Genomic DNA, 23,200 nt, shown 5'->3' with positions numbered 1-23,200 from the left:
TCTGACTTCGGCTCAGGTCACGATCTTGTAGTCGTGAGTTCGAGCCCCGCGTCAGGCTCTGTGCTGACCGCTCAGAGCCTGGAGCCTGTTTCAGATTCTGTGTCTCCCTCTCTCTGACCCTCCCCCCGTTCATGCTCTGTTTCTCTCTGTCTGAAAAATAAATAAACATTAAAAAAAAAAAAAAAAAAACTTAAAAAAAAAAAGCATACATATAAACACATATTTGGTTTTATCTTTCTTTTCAGGGCTTAAGCAGTATTAGGGATCTCCTTGAAGTACAAATAATATTAACAAAATTTAGACATAATGTTTATAGCTGAAATACATACATTATTTTATGCAAATCTAAAATGAACATAAAGAATAAAACTCAATCCCTATATACCGTTCATTTTTATTTCATGCTCCTTGACAACAAAAAATTAAATAAAGGTCTAAATCAAAAAAGAAAACCCAAACGTTGAGCTGCATAATAAATGATAAAAGCCCCCAGTCTCTGCAGTCTTATGTTTTTTTTTCTACCAAATGAGAAAACCTCTCATGGCCAGCCATTAATATATGTGAAAAAAAAAAGAAAAGAAGAAAAAGGAAACTGCCTCCAAATTTCAATACATAAATTAATGTAAGAGCCACGTGGAATATCCAGGTTGTAACTAAACTGAGATTATTTTCTGAAAGAAGTGGTATGACACATTTAGTCTACTGTACATTCCTCATTTGTACAGAAGAAAAGCATGGACGCCAGAAGTACTCCAGAAAGCCTGTACCTTCATTACTCACCTTCTGTCCATATCAAGATACATTCTTTCTGCCTCTTCAAACCTGCCGAAGTAGGCAGCAACTTCGGCCTGCTTCATGGACTCACTCTGTAGATTGCCCAGGCGCTTCACGAACTTAATGCCTTGGTAATCTTTGCAGCGCACAAACGCTTGCTCTGCTGTGTGCAGATCTAGTTTCTGAAGAGCTGCTTCGGCCAGTAGGCGCCTTTATTAAAACAAGAAACAGAAAAGCGTATTGCCATTACTGATAAACAAGTCTTGAACCCGAATTTAATTATTATACCTGTTGTTTCTAGTTAAACATGGTGGGAAGTGATTATTTTAACATATTTATGTATGTTTTACTTAATATTATGCTTATTTTGAGTACTTCCAAATCTGAATTTAATTTCTGTATTTTAAAAAGAAGAACAAAGGGGCGCCTGGGTGGCTCAGTCACTTAAGCATCACTTCAGCTCAGGTCATGATCTCACGATTGATGGATTCCACCCCTGCGTTGGGCTCTGTGCTCACAGCTCAGAGCCTGGGGCATGCTTTGGATTCTGTGTCTCCCTCTCTTTCTGCCTCTTCCCCACTCACTCTCTGTTTCTCTCTCAAAAAATAAATAAAAAACAATAAACATTTTTTTTAAATAAAAAGAAGAACAAGAATGCAAGTCTACACCCATGAAGGCTACCATGAGAGTGGGAGACAATAGAGCTGAGACTTTAAATGCATACACCAGACATTTTGGGGGGATTTTTTATTTCTAAATACCAAAGTCGGGGGTGTGGATTGTCCTCGATGAACTGAGATGCATCTTCAATTCCAACTTTCTCAATCAATGCTCGACTATCTCGCAAGGACCGGATCTCAAAGTTAATTATATAATCCTTGTTTGGGTGTTCTGGATTCTAAAAATAAAAGATGAAAAGAAATGCAAATACCTGCCGTTAGAGTATGTGTTTCTTTTTTACAGTAAAATACATGCACACACACAAACAACTGTATCATGTTGTAAACCAAAATGGGAAGAAAAGATATTCCAATGTGTGGGTCTTTGAGTTATCTGGAAAACAGCCACAATCCACAGGTGAAGTTCCTCCTGAGGTTACTAGGCTGCCCACAGGGAAAAGAGGACAGTGGAAGAAGGGTTGTCTTACAATCATACAGCCTTGTTTCCCTCAGCTTAACTCTCATGTTCCCAGGAGCTACTATTCTCTTCTCACCCAAAGTGCTGCAGAAAAGACATGTGCAGGGGCCTCTACCAGCTCACTCCTTAATCTACCCTCTCCTTGCCGGGGGGAAATGAGACAGTTGTCCCCTGTGCTGTTGGGCAGCAGACAAGCAAATAAAAGAAAGAGCTAGTTTTCATTATCTCTTTCCTTTTGTTCATTTAGCTAGCTGACCCCTCTAAAATTTTTTTTTCTGAAGGCCAGTCTTGCAGGAAATAGCTAGCTAATGGCCAAGAAAATAAAACAGTTATAATGAACTCACCAATATCCTACATATTCCAAGTAAAGAAAAAGTGAAGCCCAGGAGAAAATTAGAGCCCCCCGCCCCCACATACAGAAAACAGCAATGGCTCCCAGAACTAAGCTGCATCTGGCCCTCCCCACCTGCAACTAAACCATTGTACTTAGAAACTGAAAAGTTCTCCCAGAAATCCCTGGCACAAAGTAGAAAGTAGTATGGAAAATGCATGAGGTTTGGATTCAAACAGATCTAAGCTTAGATCCTAATTCCTCAGCCTACTGGCTATGTAACAACTCTTTCTAAAACCTGCTGTACCCCCGTCCTGTGCCCACCCAGGAAGCCAAGGCCATCTTCCCCAAATATAAACCCAATCACATCACTCTCCTGCTTTACTCCCCCAGTGACTCCAGGAGGCAGTCCCAACTCCACAGAAGGCACACAAGGCCTCGTATGACTGGGGCCAACCTCCCCCACGACTGTTCCCCTTCAGTTTCGCCAGTGCTACCAATTACATACACCAGCTTTGAAGCCAGACGGCTTGGAGTGAAATCATTCACGTCTCTGCCTACTGCCAACTGGGTGTCACTGGCAAATGAGTTTCTCTCTCCAAGCCTCAGATTCTTCATCTGAACAAATGAAGATAATAATCAGACTGACTTCCTAGAATTGTGAGGATTAAATGAGATAACACGTATCAAACGTTTAGCACAATGCCAGCCTTGTACTACTCACGTGGTTCACAGTCTCAGAACTGTACCAGCGCTCTCTCCCCACAGACCTCTGACAGACGCACCTGCCCATTGAACTGCGCCAGCCCCGCCCCTTTGCTGGTTGCTGAATTTCTTGTCTACCTCCCCAACCCCTCTACTTGAGGCCAGGAACTTGCCTTACTGACTGCCAATAAACATCTGCTGAGTCAGTGAACAGACAGACTTTTGGTAAATCATTTTACTCACGAAAAGCTTTCTCCACTAAAACTGAGGTCTGTGTATTATCTACCGGGCACAGTTGTAATGACAAATGAAGAGTGACATGCAATGACAAATGACAATTGAACACCTCCTATGAAAGCACTTTAGTGAATGTAAACTTAGTAAATTCCCTTCCTTTTCCTTTCGTATTCCTTCTGCTCTAGTGCTCCAATAAATTTCTCATGGGGGGAAAAAAAACAGGCTCATAAACAAAGGGCTTTAAAGGGCTACAATTTACATATCAAACCAAAACATGAAACCATGCTACAAATTGCAACTAACTTCAGAAATGTAAAACTCTATTAACCCAATTCCAAAAAATATATGAAGTATACAGAAAAAAGTAAATGCTTTGTATAAAATGAAAGTAAAAATGTTTTTAATATATTCTTAGAGAAAGAAATTCTCAAAAGATAGTCAATGAAGGCCAAAGTAGGGGTTCAAAAAGATAGCTGGAATCAGAACTGGATTATTTTATAAAGCCTGAAAAAAAAATAGGAGGATAGCGGCCCTGCAAACAAAAAGTTACTCAAGTACCTGTCTTAGAGCTCAAAAGAACAAAGTAAATTGTCAAGTATTTCTTCTCTTTGTTATTAACATAAAAACAATGACAACCACAACTAGCCACCATTTTTTGAGCTCTTGATCCAAACACTGTGGTAAGTGCTTTTCACAGATTACCTTATACAATAACAATCCTGTTAGACAGGAGCCATTATTATCCACATTTTATAGAGGGAAAAATTGAAAAAAATAATTGAGGCTTATAAACAAGAAAGGAAAATGAAGTTCAAAAAAGATGAAGGAACCTGTCTGAAAGCGGTACAAGTGACCAAGCAGGGTCAATCCACATTCCTAACAGGAACACCACACTGCCTGGGCATAAAATAAAACAAATCCCAGTCAAGCCAGCAACAAAAATACAATTGTTTTTTAAGAATTACCTTCAATATCTCATCCAAAAGAACAGATTTAATTTCTAAATCCTCAAAGATACAAATATATCCAGAAGTCTGAATGGGCTCCTTTAAAGATAAAGACAAATGTTATGCTTAATTGTACAAAATTTTCCTTCCTTTAGCATATGACTTTGTATTTTATTTTCAACATTTTCAAACCAACAGAAAATTAGAAAGAATGTCATTAACATCCATATGTCCATCACCTAAATATTATTAACATTTTGCTAAATATGCTTCAGTCGATTTTTTGGATGAAGTCTTTTAAAGTAAATCAAGTAAAATGTATAGACATCATGACATTTCACCCCTAAATATTTCAGTACATATCTCTAAAAGATAAGGATGTTCTTTAAGTGGCCACATTACTATTATTACACCTCATATAATTAATATTAATTCCCTAATAGCATCTAACATCAGTCCAATTTTTCTCAATTAATCCAAAAATACCTTATACCACTTGATAATTCTTACTCATGCAATGCAACATTAAATTTAATTCTTAATAAAACCAACAAACACTATAGTTGTATGTAAGTATATATATCAAAGAAATCTTACCCCATACTGCAAAGTCCATCCTCTACAAAATTAGCCAGAGAGCATTCCTGATAGATTTTCTACATAAGATTTAATTTGCCAAGATGTAAATACACAAGTCTGTTATGGGTCTGTCTCTTTTCTTAGTATTACGCAAGCTTATAGAAATAAAGTGTAGCAAATGCATATTATAATGTAAAATACCTGCCCTAAATCTCTAGTAGAAAAAGGAGATATAAATATTATATAAATAACAAGAAATAAACTCTCACTATACTTACTACCTCCAAGAGCACTATGAAAAGGATAAGATAATGTCTGGTAATGGAAATAATACCAGAATGTAATTTTTAATGTTTATTAATTTTTTGAGAGAGAGAAAGACCAAGCTGAGTCAGGGAAGGCAGAGAGAGGGGGAGACACAGAATCCGAAACAGGCTCCAGGCTCTGAGCTGTCAGCACAGAGCCCGACACGGGACTCGAGCCCATGAACCGCAAGATCATGACATAAGCCAAAGTCAAACGTTCAACTGACTGAGCCACCCAGGCACCCCTGGAATGTGTTTTTAATGTGTGTGTGTGTGTGTGTGTGTGTGTATCATGAAATAGAAAGTAAGCAAAATTCAAAGGAAATAATGTATCAAATTTATAACTCTGATACTTAGTTCTTCATGTGATAGAAACTACAGGAAGATACTTAAAAAGACGGAAATTAGAGGTAAAAATTGAATCAGATTTTTAAAAATTGAATCATATTTAGTTTTAGTATGTCAAAGTTTAAGAATGGGGCTCTGTGTGCACATTATATGCATTTGAGTCTTAAAGTGACATTTTCTCTTAAAAAGTAAAAATTGTTGGGGCACCTGGGTGGTTCAAGTCGGTTAAGCATCCGACTTCAGCTCAGGTCATGATCTCACCATTCATGAGTACAAGCACTACGTCCAGCTCTGTGCTGACAGCTCAGCCTGGACCCTGTTTCAGATTCTGTGTCTCCCTTTCTCTCTGCTGCCTCCCCTGTTCACGCTCTGTCTCTGTCTCTCAAAGATAAGTAAACATAAAAGAAATTTTTTTAAGTAAAAATTGTTGATTATATGAGAAAATTTTACCAAATTTCTTTATTTCCTCAAAAAAAGTTGTATTATGTAAAGGCAAGTATGAGCAATGATCACACAGAAAGAATCAAGTATAAAATTTAATTCAAGAATTAAGTATATAATAAAATACTTCTTATAAATTATAGAGGCCTTTCATATATTTTAATTATTTGGATACAACATGTATCCAAATATACCTGTATAAAAATGTTTATCATTAGAAAATTGCTTTATTTTTGACTAGACAAAAAACAAAGCAAGGTAGCCAAAAAATAAAGTCATAAAAGATGATGTGTGGATAAAAAGTTATACCAAAAATAAAGAGAAAGGGAGAAAATAAAGATTGGAAGGAAGGTTAAAAACTGAGTTTCCAAAATAATCTATGATTATTGGCACACAAGTAAATATGCAAATATATTTATATTATTCGGATTTTAAAAAGTCAACTTCTATTTGAATTATCTCATCTAATTCTCATTATTTTCCAAAATTCACTAGATACCCATCCATATTTCCATTGAATATGAAGTTTTAGACCAGTGGTCAACAAAAGCAGGATACACTCCCCTACTCAGTACATAAGAAATTTATTTTTATCAAGAAAGTATTTTAAACTTCACTAATCTATACTGTATTAAGTACTCTTACCCAGTACATACATCAGAAGGTCTCAGAACATGTACAGTATAACAGGTATCTTGAGCGCTTATCCATTTAATTGCAGCATATTGTGACATACCGAAGTTTGTATATACCTAGTTAAGCGGATTCGGGGATTACAGTCTCTAATTTTGAGCTAACTCTCATAAATTGGACAAGTGGTTTAAAAATCTCCCTGGAAAGAATACGTGAATGAAGTGGAATATTGGAATGCAAGCACAAGCAAACAAGACGAGGCAGAACAGTCACCCCCTTTACCTCCTGGCACAAACTCTGGGGTTAGCCACATTAGAAAGTGAAAACAATCACATTCGAATCAGATCTGACAGAAAGTCAGCTAAACAATTGAAAATTATCAAGAAGACTATTTGAAACACAAGACTTTACGAAGTTAATAATTCAAGTGTGCACGATGCTCAGACACTAGCTAATGGCAGTGAGAACTACAGCACCCTGACATTTCAAAATAAAGTTCACTTCAGCCTGTTAAATGTATTTTTTTTCCTCATTCTTTCAGAATTTCTATTTTAGGGACATGATTCATAAAGTACTTGTATTAATATGCTAAGTCACGTATATCATTTCTAAATAAATAATTATGCATAGATGAAGATATGGATTCAAAAATTTGGAAACTTCTTGTTTGGTAAAGAAGTGTATAAAAATGAGCTGAGTGGTAAAAATATGAGATATGAAAGGAATATGAATATGAAGTAGTACCAATGAAAGGGAAGATCCAAGAAAAAGACTAGAAAAGCTGAATTGGTACCTTGAGAGGGTCACTGGAGATAAAAATGACCAAGCAGGGAATATCAACATTAAATACTCATTTCCAAATTCTCAGAAAGTGTGCTTTATCAGTGAATTACAACTTCACACACAAATGGCACCCGTTTTTCATCTATAATCTGAAGAAAGGTTTACAACTTAAAGGAAGGTATGAATCTAGAATTCCTAACACTCAAATGGACAAAAATGGATTCAGTATTAACTGTCAAATAACAGCTTATCTCCTGAATAGTAAAAGAATACTACGCCCTAAAGGAGCTCCAGTAAATCCTGTTTTAAAGAGTACGTCCTTACATAATCAGTCAATGAGCAGCCAAAGAAATGAACAGCAGAGTAACTAACCAATAACTAACCAAGCAGGGACAACAGCCAGCCAGTGTCCTCATGAATGAACAGAACAGCACAGCATGACTTATAAAGAAATCCAGTCAGTGGTGAGGTTGAAAGAAATCCATCTAGCTTTAAATCCAATAGAAATTGAACTACTTGCCAAGCCTGAAAATGACTCTAAAAAAGGAGGGGAGGGGAAGGCTATTCTGTTAAAACTACTCAAGAAGCACTTTGCACCAGGCCAAGACATCCCCTGGTGCTAGACTGAGCGTGTGTGCTACACACACATTACAAACAGCCAGGAACAACACTCGCCCAGGCATATGATTTCTCACTTACTACGCATGGGGACATGGATGGAAAAAGGACCCTAACATTCAAAAAGTATTCTCCCATCCTCAAGGTTAGCCTGTGGTTACCTGTCAAATTTTTACACTTACTTTGTGGCAAGTGTCAAATTTCCCTTGGAGCCTTGAAAGAGGCCCCTGCTTACAAGTTAAATGCAGCAGCCCTGAATGCCTTTCCTTTAAACCCTACCCAGGGGCTAAAAATTACAAAGATCCTTAAAATTCCTGACAAAGCCTTTGAGAACAATTCACATGAGGTCATTTCCCAGCCCAAAGATCCTGAGTAGCACTAAAATGGGGAAATGTGAAAATAATTTAAGATATTAAAGGGACAGTGTAATAGTTTACCACTAAATAAATCACTCTAGAAGATTTTTGGCAGCTCAGTGGTCCAAGCATGCAATTTCTTTCCAAAAAGGAAACCGCAAACCCATACATCAATTAATGATATCTATCAACTTATTTATTATTATTTACATTTGTTGGGTGCAACAACCATACAGAAAATTCCCAACTGGAAACCATTAATTATTCAAAAATTACATAAAAATTTATCTCAATGATGCTTTGATTAGGCTACCACTCAAATTACATTGAATTTCCTAAACACAAATGCTAACACTTGGTCCAGAGCAGACTGACAGGGAAGTTCCAAACGTAAAAATTAGCTGATGTGGGGCACCCCAGTGGCTCAGTCGGCTGAGTGTCCGACTCTTGACTTCAGCTCAAGTCATGATCTCACAGTTTGTAGGTTCAAGCCCTGTATCGGGATCTGCGCTGGCAGTGTGGAGCCTGCTTGGGATTCTCTCTCTGCCCCTCCCCTGCTCTCTCTGTCAAAATAAATAATCTTAAAAAAAAAAAAAGCAATTAGCTGACGTGAGCCACAAGTAGAAAATCAAAATATAACTTTAAAATTAGTGAGCAAGTGGCTTCCTGATACTCCAGAGAGGGCAGATTAATCAGTCCACACTTGCATATTCATAAAATCATCAGAGTGAGAAAGACCAGGATTAGTGGCTGATAGAGGTCATGTGAACATAAATAAGGAAGCACAGATTAAGGTGGACAGGGAGGCAAAGGAGAATAAAAGCCTACACTTTTTTGGTTAGGTTGTTTTAAGCAATTTTGGTAAATATTACTACTGATTTTCTTTTTTTCTTAACTTTGACAAGGAAAAAATAAAGACTATGTATTAGAGACCATGGTTCCATCTTTTAAAAAGTACAGATAAATGCTTAGGAAGTGCCTTTCAGAGAAAGCAGAGACTTTTTAAAGGATGAGTATTATTCCCACTTATGACCAAATATTTTACAAATCTACAGATATGTTTCTATTTATTTTCAGAAATTTACGCCTCCAACACCAACAAACCTCTTAAGGAAACAAAAGGGAAATAGCCAGGTTTTCACATCTGGCTCATTATTTATGTACTGCTAATACTCATTTCTTGTGTTTACCTCAGGATCCAAGTTTCTGAAAACATACATTCTTGTCTTCTCCATCATCGCAAACAAATCTGGATTATCCTTGGCCCACTTCATATCCCAGACATCTTTACGCTCCAATTTTAACAACTCGCCAATGACCTGCTGTCCTGTGCTGTCTGTTACCCGAGCGTCCAAGTCAAAGAAAGTTAGAACTCCTGAGATATCTATGATAGCAAGACGACTACAAATATTGAAATTGGAGAAAGGAAACAAGATGGTAAAATGACAATCAGCAATCACGAATATAATTACCTATTACCCTTCTTGTGCAAAATCAGTTCATCCAAATCTGGGAAGAAGGCAGAAATGACTTTAAGGGGCACCTGGGTAGCTCAGTCGGTTAAGCGTCCGACTTCGGCTCAGGTCATGATCTCATGGCTCGTGAGTCCCACATCGGGCTCTGTGCTGACAGCTCAGAGCCTGGAGCCTGCTTCAAATTCTGTGTCTCCCTCTCTCTCTGACCCTCCCCTGCTCATTCTCTGTCTGTCTGTCTCTCTCTCTCAAAAATAAGTAAACATTTTTAAAAAATTAATAAAAAAAGAAAAAGAAAAAAGAAATGGCTTTAAAAAAATAACTGGTTTTAAAAATTTCTTAAATTTGATAGAAGACATAGACTACTCTCCATTTTGCTTCCTTGTGAGGAAAAAGTATCCAAAGGAATTAAAGCAACTGGCACGCAAACAATTTAAAGTATTACATTTGAATTTCTATATTTTGCCAATTAGAGAAAAACATCTAAATACCGTATAATAAACATTTAAATATAAATATAGTACAGTAAAACCACACTGAACCATAAGACAAGTTTAAAACAAATACACATCTTTGTATTTATTACATAAATCCAACAATCCAAATTGATAACTTCTAAGCCCAGCATCTATATGATGAGAATTTTCAGACTTACCTAGAATTGCAATTCAAGGATAACTGGTAGGCTCGACAGTTAAGGGAATACTTTTGAATCAAACCAACATTAGGAAGACTGTATCTCTGAATGGTGCCAGATTCACGACCCTGTGGAAATTACTTTTGATTACTAAAGCATATTTACAAAATAACATTAAATTACAACTACAGGTCTCTCTATATGTTCATACATTTGTTTCCAAACCAAAGTGAATGTGTCATAACTAATTCCCAATTCTGATACTAAATCACGTTACCGAGTACATATTTATCTCCTAATTTAATTAAACCCCTTTAAAAGTGGTTGAAGGTGATGTAATTTTTTTTCATGCAGCATTCAAGAAAGAAGTCAGAAACTTAGCTGTTCAGTAATACATAACTCCTTATATCACAAGGAAGAAATAACAAGGGTGACTTACAGTTGTTGTCTAGGTTAATATTTAAGGTACATTAAAAGCTAAAATATAAAGCACTTATTGCATTAAATTTCACCATGAATGAAAAATCAATATAAGATCACCATATGAAACAGTGGTTTCTGAAAGTCCACGTTTTTATCCTATAGCCATCTACCTGATACCAGTGGCAAATGGAGATGATCAGAAGCAGTGATACAATGAGTATTAGTTTAAATGTGTTAGAATGGCTAAAATTAACTCAGGAAAAAACAGATGTGGTGAGGCTGCAGAGAAAGGGGCACTCTTTTGTGCTGCTGGTGGGAATGCAAACTGGTGCAGTCACTCTGGAAAACAGTATGGAGGTTCCTCAAAAATTTTTTAAAGATTAAAAATAGAGCTACCCTACAACCCAGCAATTGCACTACTAGGTATTTATCCAAAGGATACAAAAAGACTGATTTTAAGGGGCACATGCACCCCAATGTTTATAGCAGCACTATCAACAATAGCCAATTATGGAAAGAGCCCAAATGTCCATCTACTGATGAATGGATAAAGTAGATGTGTTATAAGACTGACACTTCTCCTGGTCAGAAGGGGCCCACGGCCTGCCAGATGAGGTAGGTCAATAAACTGTTCTATGAATAGTGGAGAAAAAAAAAAAAAGATGTGGTGTATATATATACAATGGAATATTACCTGGTGATCAGAAAGACTAAAATCTTGCCATTTGCAACAATGTGGAGGTAACTAGAATGTATAAAGCTAAGCGAAATAAGTCAGTGAGAGAAAGACATTGCAAGATTTGATTCATATGTGGAATTCAAGAAACACAACAGATATACATAAGGGTAGGGAAGGAAAATCAGATAAAAACAGAGAGGGAGGAAAACCATAAGAGACTCTTAAATACAAAGAACAAACAGGGTTGATGGAGGAGGTTGGTGGGAGGTAGGCTAAGTGGGTGATGGCCATTAAAGAGGACACTTGTTGGAATGAGCACTGGGTGTTATATGTAAGTGATGAATCACTGGGTTCTACTCCCAAAACCACTATTACAATTATGTTAACTGACCTGGATTTAAATAAATTTTTAAAATTTTTTTTTGATATTTATTTTTGAAAGAGAGAAAGAGAGACAGAGTATGAGTGGAGGAGGGCAGAGGGACAAGGAGACACAGAATCTGAAGCAGGCTCCAGGTTCCGAGCTGTCAGCACAGAGCCCAACGCGAAGCTCGAACCCATGAACAGTGAGATCATGACCTGAGCCGAAGTCAGACACTCAACAGACTAAGCCACCCAGGTTCCCCTAAATAAAAATTTTTAAAAAAAGAATATAAATGAGGCTAGGCAGAAGATTAGAACTGACACACCAAAAGCATGATCCTTAAAAGAGAAAACTGATACACCGGAATTCACAAAAATCAAAATTTTTTCTCTGTGAATGACCTTGTTAGGAGAAGAAAAAAGACAAAGTACAAATTGGAAGAATATTTGCAAATCATGTACCTAACAAAGTGGGCATCTCTCTAGAATATGTAAGGAAGTCTCAAGACATAAAATATTACATTAAAAGCTGATTAAAGATTCCAAAAAATATGTTTAAAAATAAAACAATAGGGAATGCAAGCTGGTGCAGCCACTCTGGAAAACAGTATGGAGGTTCCTCAAAAAAACTAAAAATAGAACTACCCTATGACCCAGCAATTGCACTACTAGGCATTTATCCAAAGGATACAGGTGTGCTGTTTCAAAGGGACACATGCACCCCCATGTTTATAGCAGCACTATCAACAATAGCCAAATTATGGAAAGAGCCCAAATGTCCATCGATGGATGAATGGATAAAGAAGATGTGGTATATATATATACAACGGAGTATTACTTGGCAATCAAAAAGAATGAAATCTTGCCATTTGCAACTATGTGGATGGAACTGGAGGGTATTATGCTAAGTGAAATTAGTCAGAGAAAGACAAAAATCATATGACTTCACTCATATGAGGACTTTAAGAGACAAAACAGATGAACCTAAGGGAAGGGAAACAAAAATAATATAAAAACAGGGAGGGGGACAAAACAGAAGAGACTCATAAATATGGAGAACAAACTGAGGGTTACTGGAGGGGTTGGGGGAGGGGATATGGGTTAAATGGGTAAGGGGCACTAAAGAATCTACTCCTGAAATCATTGTTGCACTATATGCTAACTAATTTGGATGTAAATTTTTAAAAAATAAAATTAAAAAAAAAGAATACTCAAAAACAGTAAAAATAAAAAATAAAAGAATAGAAGTTTCAGTGTAACTCTGTGCAAACCTTAATGCTGACAGATCAATAGTTGGTATAACAGACAAGAGCGAACTCTGGTTTCCAAACCCTTCTGTTCCTCTGGCCATGGCAATGGGACAAAGCGGAAGGCTCGGCTCAGGCCATCTTTCCCTCTACCCTTTTTAATCAGTGGAGCACCGCTTTTGCAGCGTGATTCTCAAGAGGGGCCTATCAGAAAGGGTGGAAGAAGGAGGGGGAGAATATTGCTTAGTGTATAAAAGGGAGGTATGGGTTTTGGAAGACTTACTATATTGGGGTAGGAAATAAGATTTTGTTTTTGAAAAAGGGGGCCCTTTGGCTTTAAAGGTTTGAAAAAGTAATGATTCTAAAACCTTTTACATTTCAACAGTGAAATTTTAAATGCAGAAGATATTTTCTCCATTAAACTTTCTGGCTGGTATTAAAACCATTCAAGTGTGTATGTTATAGGTAGACTGTCATTTGGGAATTATGTCAATTTTCGTGATTGATAGGAGTTGCATGTTATTTTATTTTTGCTAATGTCAGAAACACCACTAGCATAACCAAAAACCCCTGCCATTGAGCAAAGACTCTAAAAAGAAAAAAGAGGCTCCATAAGACAAACTGCTTCAAAAATACACCAAATTCACTTGATGAGGAAAAAGAATAATATATTCTTAAGATTTTGTCCCCCCAAAAATTATCTAATGGCTAAAGAACATAACTAGAACTGTAAATATACACCACTAAGGCTACGTTTACACAACTGAAATTCAATGACTCCACCACCATTATATTAAAGTAAACATTTAGTTCTAAAATAAGTATTTTCAAATGCCAGAGCTCAAGAAAAGCCACCATTACATTCATTTTATTTGAAAAATTCAGCAAAAATTTGCCCTAGACTTTTTCTTTTTTTTTTTTTTACTGGTTAGCAAACACACCACCTCTTCATTTTAAGTCTTATGAAAATAGCTGAGCCAAAGCACTTTCTCCAACACCAAATAGTGGGCCACATACAGAAGGAAGCTTTCTAAGACCTACTACTGCTATCCAATCCACTCGACACCTGCCAACACTTCTGTGGCTCATGCAAGCCGGTGTCAAACTCTCCCCAGTTGGCCACTATTCTACTGCATTTATTAATAGTTATTTTTGCAAATAATTAACAATTTGTGAGGCAGTCTTTAAAAATTTCTTATTTACTACTTTGGGCTTAGAAAACTGGGTGCCCACAAGATGATATTCAAATCCAAAACATATTACTTTACTCTATTTTTATAATTTAAACAATTATTATTCATAAAATCAGTTTTTTAAGAACTTACCACGATCAGTGTCTTATCAGATGCAGTTATGGCACAAATTGGATCCCGGGTGCCCTAAAATAAATCAATTATTATTCTTTAACAAATATTTATTGAGTGACTAATCTGGTATAAGGTAGTATGCAATTCACTAAGAAGAATACTTCAATATATTTATTAACTTAAACATTCACTTACTGAGCACCTACTATGTGCAAGATGCTGAACTAAGCACCGAAGACACTCGAATAAAATCTTTCCCCTCAGGGATTACTCAAAAGCCTACTGGGGAAGAAAGCGAGCTGAACACCTAATTAATAAAAGTAGCAGTACGCTCAGGATCTAGGAGAGCAACAGAGGAAGGAACATCTCATTTACACAGAAGTACGCAGGGAGATGGAAACCTGAGCTCAGTCATAAAAGATGAACAGATGACAGAAGGGCCAGACCGTGCCAGAATGAGGAAGGGGAAACAGCATGGCACAGCAACAAGCTGGACGAGTCTCAAGAGCTTATGCTTAGTGAGAAAAAGCCAATCTCAAAAGGTTACATGCCACATGATTCCATTCATTTAAAGAATTCTCAGAGTGACAAAACCAGAAATGGAAACAGATGAGTGGTTGCCAGTGGAGCAGGGATGGGGTGGAGAACAAGTGTGAAAATGAAGAAATAGCATGAGGCAAGTTCTTTCATGATGGTAAGATTCCAAAAAACCACACGCACACATGTACATGCATAAACTAGTGAAAACTGAGTAAGGAATCCGGTGGGAGTGCAGTTAATGGTGTCATTATCAATGTCAATTTCCTGTTTTTCATATTATACTACAGTTATAGAAGATGTCACCATTGGGAAGTGGGGTAAAAATGTTCTAAGCTATCTGTACAACCTCCCATTAGCCTATAATTATTTCAAAAATGTTTTTAGGGGCCTCTGGTGGCTCAAGTCAGTTGAGTGTCCGACTCTTGATTTTAGCTCAGGTCATGATCTCATGGTTATGGGATTGAGCCCAGCATCATGGATTGGAGCTCCACACTCAGCGTGGAGCCTGCTTAAGATTCTCTGTCTCTCTCCCTCTGCCCCTCTCCCCCTCTCACGCTCTCTCTCTCTAAAATTTTAAAAAAGAATAAGAAAAAAAACAAAAATGTTTTTAAAAATCAAAAGAAGGAAAAATCACAGCACACCTAGAAAAAGGTTTTCAGAACAGAAATTTTTTTTAAGAATTACCAGAATATGATGCTATTCACTAAAAACAAATTCTTTTTCAGATCTTAAACTAAAATTACAGTACTTCCAAATCTACAGATATTACCATTTGCTGGCAATAAGATCACTTACTTGAATGGCTTTACTATAGTCAAGCACCCCATCCACTGATCCAGAAGGAGTATCATCCACATGATAAATTCTGGGAAAAAAAAGTCAGAATTTCAAAGATAGTCTAAGTACAGGTTATACCATTTCATAATCTCTAGAATAATTAGGTTGAATGTCACCAATGAATACTGTTATGTAACATAAATGTCCTGATTATTTTAAAGAGTTCTTGACCTGGGGCGCCTGGGTGACTCAGTCAGTTAAGCGTCTGACTTCGGCTCAGGTCATGATCTCACAGTTCGTGAGTTCGAGCCCCGCATAGGGCTCTGTGCTGACAGCTTAGAGCCTGCTCCAGTCTTCAAATTCTATGTCTCCCTCTCTCTCTGCTCCTCCCCGTCTCATGCTCTGTCTCTCTCTCCTTCAAAAATAAATAAAAACATTAAAAAATTTTTTTTTTAAAAAAAGAGTTCTTGACACAACTCAATCGTATAAAGGTAGAAACTACCTACCCGGTGTTTCCTAGTTATGCAAGTAATATGTTCCTGAAAGCTAGGTCGAAAATATATTTGAACATTGAATCACATATTTTCAATGAATTTCATTAAGACCCAACAGCTATTTTACCTTATTCTCCAAATGAATGTAGGAATACTTCTGATACACTAAGTAAGTTTCTCTGTTGTTTCTCCGTAATTTCCTGTCTAATAATGTGCTCAATAAAGGTGAAGCCTAGGGGCGTCTGGGTGGTCAGTCAGTTAAGTGTCTGACTTCGGCTCAGGTCATGACCTCACAATGCAGTGGATTCAAGCCCCGCATCAGGCTCTGAGCTATCAGCACAGAGCCTGGAGCCTGCTTCGGATTCTGTCTCTGTCTCTCTGCCCTTCCCCTGCTTGCTCTGTCTCTGTCTCTCAAAAATAAATGTTAAAAAAAATTTAGGGCTGCCTGGGTGGCTTAGCTGGCTGAGTGTCCAACTTAGGCTCAGGTCATGATCTCGCATTCGTGGGTTCAAGCCCCCATCAGGCTCTGTGCTAACAGCTCAGAGCTTGGAGTCTGCTTCGGATTATAGGTCTCCCTCTCTGTCTGCCCCTCCCCTGCTCGTGCTCTCTCTCTCCATCTCTCAAAAAATAAAATAAAACATTAAAAAAATTAATAAAAATTTTAAAAAATACATAAAGGTAAAGCCTAAATGTATTTGGGAAGCTCTAATTAATGGAATTTTTGTTCTGAACTAAAGACTTGTTCCCTATGTTCCCTGTGTGATGATGATGACTACTTTTGGACTCTGCCCATCTCTCTGATACCTTCATTATAATACTATTCACACCATAGTATCTCCACTAGTTTACCTCCCTCTCTAGTTGGTGGGTTTCCCGGAACCAAAGGCTGTATCTCTAGTGCCTAGCACAGTGCCATATACTGCCAGGTGCTCTATGTCTGCTGCAAAAACATTAAAACAAGTGGAGGTGAACAGGGAAGATACAACACAGAGTAGCTATGAGGCCCTGGGCAAGTCACTTAACTTCTCCGATCCTCAATTTCTCCATGTGGAAATAAGGGCAACCTTTTGCAGGGTTTTTTTAAGAGGCATAAATAAAATGATGCTTGTAAAGTACATATGCACAAAGCCTGATCATCAAGAAATCATAAATGTAATACAATCATAAGAAAATCAAGCCATTTTCTATCTTGAAAATATCATGAGATTTTATCATTGTTAAACTGAAATCATAATTGTACTTTGATCAATAAGGAGATTAAATGTTAAATTTAACAGAAATGTATTAAAGACAGAAAGAAAATATATTTAAAAAGAAATAATTTAGAGGTGCCGTGCTTCTGTATTTTACTACATTTCTATTAAGTATATCCAGCCACTATTTCTACTAGTTATCACAAAATAAAAGTCAACGGTTAGGAGGGCTCTCAAGAGATCACGTGACCCCCTTCCCCCTCTTAAAACAAGCAGGGTATGGGGCGCCTGGGTGGCGCAGTCGGTTAAGCGTCCGACTTCAGCCAGGTCACGATCTCGCGGTCCGTGAGTTCGAGCCCCACGTCGGGCTCTGGGCTGATGGCTCAGAACCTGGAGCCTGTTTCCGATTCTGTGTCTCCCTCTCTCTCTGCCCCTCCCCCGTTCATGCTCTGTCTCTCTGTCCCAAAAATAAATAAACGTTGGAAAAAAAAAAAAAAAAAAAAACAAGCAGGGTACTACAAGAAAGGCCAATCTGAGTGAAGTGCTTCAGAGCCAGATCAACCTGGCTTTATGTCCCATCTCTACTTATCAGCTAGTGACCTTTGGCAGATAATTTAAGCTCACGTGTCTTAGTCTCTTCTCTGTGAAACAGGATTAATGAGAGTACTCACTAGGCTTACTGGAGTATCTGGCAGGTAAGAAGTATTCAGTGTTGGCTGTTATCACTATCATCAAAGATATTTTACAGATGAGGAAAGTGAGGTCCAGAGAGAACCTGCCCAGTCATATCCCACATAGAAATACAAGGAAATGCTGCCATCTTAAAGCCAGAATATCTTCAGCTGGCTCCCAGGGCACTCACTCTATGGAGAGGCTAGACTTTTCTGTCCCAACTTTGTCCTTAGATCTACCTTCTCCCTGCTGATGGCAGTTCTCTTGCTTATTATTGCTACCACTGCCACATGCTGTCCTGAAAAAGGCCAAAGATTCTTCCTATCTAGACTTTCAGAACTACTGAGAAGATACAGTATTTTTCAATTTTTTTTTTTGTTTTGCTTCCACATGAATTCATGCATCCAGAATATTTTTACTAGGGACATTTCTCCTATCTTAGTACCTGAGTGAATCTTAAAGGAAAGGGAAGATTGCATTAAGACAGCAAGCATGTGTGAGGGAAGATGATCTGAAAAAGCAACCCAGGGTTTCTGACATAACCCCCAGTGCCCACTCCCAACAGAGGTCTAAGCCCTGATTAAGAATTATTTGGTTAAAGCACTCAACAAAATGCTTTATTTAAAGGTTTAGGGTGGGGCATCTGGGTGGCTCAGTCAGTTAAGCCTCTGACTTTGGCTCAGGTTGTGATCTCAAGGGTCATGGTTCCAGCTTGTGTAGGGCTCTGTGTTGGCAGTGCATAGCCTGCTTGGGATTCTCTCTCTCTCCCTCTCCCTCTCTGCCTCTCCCCTGCTCGCACTCTCTCTCTCAAAATAAATAAACTTTAAAATACATACATACATACATACATACAGGCAGGCTTAGGGTAACAATAAGAGGGTAAAATACAGAATATCACCAACAGAGATAATATAACTTACAAAAACTCAGTAAACACATCTACACCTTGAAACTTATCACAGGAATCCCCCCATCCTAGTCCTAACTTCTCTATGTAGTAGAGCCCTCTCTATCACTTAACCCAACTCCCTGGAATCCAGGGCAAGAAAAAGAAGCCCAAGTAACCAGTTCACCCTACCTGAAGACCTCCTCCTTATCTGTGTCTAAGAACCTGCCTATCCTATGGTGGCTGATACTAGGATCACCCCCACTCTCCCAGAACAACCTGTGCCACTAACCCATAAGAATGAAGCTTTGGTCAGACATTCAGTTGAATAATCGTATTTCAAGTATAGCATAATAACCCTAACATGGTGAGAGTAGGTGCGAGAGAATAGCTATTTCCTTATAAAAACACAGACTTCTGGGGCGGCTGGGTGGCTCAGTCAGTTGGGCGGCCAACTTCGGCTCAGGTCATGATCTCGCAGTCTGTGAGTTCGAGCCCCGCGTCGGGCTCTGTGCTGACAGCTCAGAGCCTGGAGCCTGTTTCAGATTCTGCGTCTCCCTCTATCTCTGACTCTTCCCCATTCATACTCTGTCTCTCTCTGTCTCAAAAATAAATAAAACGTTAAAAAAAAATTTTATAAAAAAAAAAAACACAGACGTCCAGTTTTAATCTCTAAGGGCTTTCTTTTATTATACCACACCCCTTCTTATTTATTTTGATCAATTTAAACAAATAATTTGAAAGATTTTGAAAGATTTTGAATGGGAAAGTATTATTTCTAGTAATCAAAACAATTTACAGTTCTCAAGCATGACAATTTAGAATTAACTATGTCTGGTTTAAACGTGACACGGCTGAGCTACTAAAAACCATGTATCAAAAGATATACCTTTCTCTCCCTTCTTTCCGAGACCGCGTGATCTGATTAATTTCCAATGCTGTGAGCTTCTTTGCCACACGATATTGCCAGGTATAAAATGCTTCTTTTGAAGCTGCTATCACATGGGTTTTGGTCATTGCAACAAATAATGGTACTATTTAAAAGAGCATTAAAACAATTAGGTTACAGTTACACAGAATCACAGAATGTTTGTGCTGCAAAGGAATTCAGTGACCACTGTATTCAACTCCTCATTTCAGACAATATACCCAACATGCAGTCTCTAAAATCAAAAAACATAATCAAAAGCTTGTAGGACCATACAAAAATATTACATGAAAATGGATCAAAGACCTAAATGTAAGAGCTAAAATTACTGTAGAAATCTTAGGGGGGCGGGAGGGGGAACCTTGGAAATAAATCTTTGTGACCTTGGATTAGGCAAGAGTTTCTTAGATATGACACCAAAAGCACCAGCAACAAAAGAAAAAGTAGATAAACTGGACTTCATCAAATTTAAAACATTTGTGCTTCAAAGGACACCATCAAAAAAGTGAAAAGACAACCCACAGAATGAAAGAAAATGTTTGTAAATCGTATATGTGATAAGGAATTATTTCTAGAATATATAAAGATCTCTTACAACTCAATAATAAAAAGACAAAAAACCCAATTAAAAAATGGTCAAAGGATCTGAATAGACATTTTTCCAATGAAGATATACAGTCACTAAGCAAAGGAAAAAGATGTCCAGTATCATTAGCCATCAAGCAAATGCAAATCAAAACCACAATGACATACCACTTCAAACCCACTATAATGGCTACAATCAAAAAGTCAGCCAATAACAAGTATTGCCAAGGACGTAGAGAAATGGTAGGGAAATAGTGGTGCATCCACTTTGAAAAATAGTTTGGCAGTTTCTCCATTTGCTAAATATAGAGTTACCACAGGCCCCACCAACTCCACTCCTAGGTATATACCCAAGAGAAATGAAAACAAATGTCCACACAGAAGCTCACACACGAATGTTCAGAACAGCATTGTTCATAATAGCCAAAAAGTTGAAATAGCCCAAATGTCCAATTAACTGATGAAGAGATAAATCAAATCCCACTACCTCCTCCCATCCCCATTATTATTACTGCTTGGTTTGGGCTTATCCTTCCCTCTGACCTCACATCTTATAATTCCTCATTAAGTTATAAAAGAAAATTCTAGATGGCTAACAAACACAGGAAAAAACGCTCAACATCACTCATCATCAGAAAAATACAAATCAAAACCACAGTGAGATACCACCTCACACCTGTCAGAATGGCTAAAATTAACAACTCAGGAAACAACAGATACACTGCTGGTGGGAATGCAAATTGGTTCAGCCACTCTGGAAAACAATGTGGAGGCTCCTTAAAAAATTAAAAATAGAATTACACTACCAGGTATTTATCCAAAGTATACAAAAAGGCTGATTTGAAGGGGTACACGCACCCCAGTGTTTATAGCAACACTATCACAATAGCCAAATTATATACACAACGGAATACTACCCAGCGATCAAAAAGAATGAAATCTTGCCATTTGCAACAAAATGAATGGAACTGGAGTGTATTATGCTACGTGAAATACGTTAGTCAGAAAAAGACAAATATCCTATGATTTCACTCATATATAGAATTTAAGAAACAAAACAGATGAACATAGAGGAAGGGAAGGAAAAATAAGATTAAAAACAGAGAGGGAGGCAAACCATAAGAGACTCTTAAATACAGAGATCAAACTGAGGGTTGCTGGAGGGGAGGTGGGTGGAGGGATGGGCTAAATGGGTGATGGGCATTAAGGAGGGCACTTGTTGGGACGCGTATGGAGCGTTACATGTAAGTGACGAATCACTGGGTTCTATGCCTGAAACCAATACTACCCTGTATGTTAACTAACTTGAATTTAAATAAATAAATTTGATTAAAAAAAAGAACTATTAGAGACTAAAAAAAAATAAAATCATGAGGAAGAGAAGCTAGATTTAGAGTACTGTATGGTAAAATCTGTGTACAAGCAGACCCACGCAGTTCAAACCTGTGTTGTTCAAGAGTCGGCTGTATCATTAAAATTAATTTTTGTCTGTTTAAAAAAAAGAAAAGAAAATTCTCCAAAGTTCCTTCCTAATTTAGGAAAATATTCTCCTAACCATATAACTTTGTTCATCTATTCCTTTTCTTAGAGAACATTTAAGCTCCTACCCTTTGTAGGACCTGTGTACCCTTTGATGACATAGCCTTATAAAATCTAGCTTAAAGATTAAAAAATAGAGGAAGAAGTAAAATAACTTGTCCAAGGTCACAAAACACAAACTAAATACCATAAAACTAAGCAAACACATTCACACAAACTATGTAAAAACAAAACAAAAGATCCATCATAAAAGATCATTTTAGTACCTATTTTCTAAACTCCTGAATAATTAGAATAGTATAAAACTTGTTTTTTATTAAATATTAAGCTAAATAATTATTCATATGGCCAGAATAAAGGAATGGTGTTAACAGCAGCTACCATTTATGGAGTTCTTGCCATGGTCCAAGTAAACATTTAAGGCATTAAAAGACTGAGAAAATGGACAAAGAATCAGAAACCAGGCTTATGATAAAATAGTAATTGAGTAGATTACCAACTTTGTGATTCAAATTCAAGAATTTTTATATACAAAGTAATTCAGTATAGTTGAATCATGCTAAAAACATTTTTTCATTACAATTGTCAAGGTTTTTCTATTTGAAACACGTACTATTGTTGAACTCTAGAGGGAGCCAGAAGCCTTTCCTGTAGGGAACAAGTGGTCGAAAGGCGATCCTGGAAAAGTAGCAAGAGCCTGGGGAGCGCTGAGTGAGAAGAATGAGCATGCCAGGCCCAGGCTTTGCTCAGCTTTCTCTGACCCCACTCTCACTAAATCATAAGACATTTGCTAAACGTTTAGTAAATTCTACCACAGACACTCTAGTGCTGATGAGTATAATGCCTTTAGAGGGATTTGAAATAAGTTCACAACTTTAAACTATTTTCTAATATGGGGCACCTGTGTGGCTCAGTGGGTTTAGTGTCTGACTTTGGCTTAGGTCATGATCTCGTGGTTCCATGAGCTCGAGCCCCGCATTGGGCTCTCTCTGCTGTCAGCACGGAGCCTGCTTAGGATCCTCTGTCTCCCTGTCTCTCTACCTGTCTGCCTCTCTCCCTCTCTCTCTCTCAATCTCTCTCTCTCTCTCAAAAATAAACATTAAAAAAAAATATTTTCTAATAAAATACAATTTTTTCTAAGCATATATAAAAGCATTCCTCTAACCAACATTTACATACAACTATAAATTATACTCATGTTCCTCTCTGATACATCCTAAATAATCACAATACCTTATCATTAGCCTGGTTAAATTAAAATGTT

General features: G+C 37.5%; 1 protein-coding gene across 4 annotated transcripts in view; it reads right to left on the bottom strand.

Moving 5' to 3' along the window:
- WDR35 (WD repeat domain 35) overlaps window positions 1-23,200 on the bottom strand; it is a 60,758-nt gene that overhangs the window by 10,570 nt on the left and 26,988 nt on the right. For all 4 annotated transcript variants that reach the window (XM_045447642.1, XM_045447644.1, XM_045447641.1 and 1 more), the window contains 8 exons: window positions 19,774-19,918; window positions 15,658-15,727; window positions 14,341-14,394; window positions 10,322-10,431; window positions 9,385-9,595; window positions 4,150-4,230; window positions 1,536-1,672; window positions 781-984 (listed from right to left, as the gene is read on the bottom strand). In XM_045447642.1, the coding sequence (XP_045303598.1) occupies window positions 781-984; window positions 1,536-1,672; window positions 4,150-4,230; window positions 9,385-9,595; window positions 10,322-10,431; window positions 14,341-14,394; window positions 15,658-15,727; window positions 19,774-19,918 (1,012 nt within the window). The remainder of the gene's footprint in view (window positions 1-780; window positions 985-1,535; window positions 1,673-4,149; window positions 4,231-9,384; window positions 9,596-10,321; window positions 10,432-14,340; window positions 14,395-15,657; window positions 15,728-19,773; window positions 19,919-23,200) is intronic.

Source organism: Leopardus geoffroyi, chromosome A3 (assembly GCF_018350155.1).
Source record: "Leopardus geoffroyi isolate Oge1 chromosome A3, O.geoffroyi_Oge1_pat1.0, whole genome shotgun sequence".
In the NCBI taxonomy this organism is placed as follows: domain Eukaryota; kingdom Metazoa; phylum Chordata; class Mammalia; order Carnivora; family Felidae; genus Leopardus; species Leopardus geoffroyi.
Note: the sequence above shows the minus strand (reverse complement) of the source record. Positions and strands in the feature narration are given on the sequence as shown.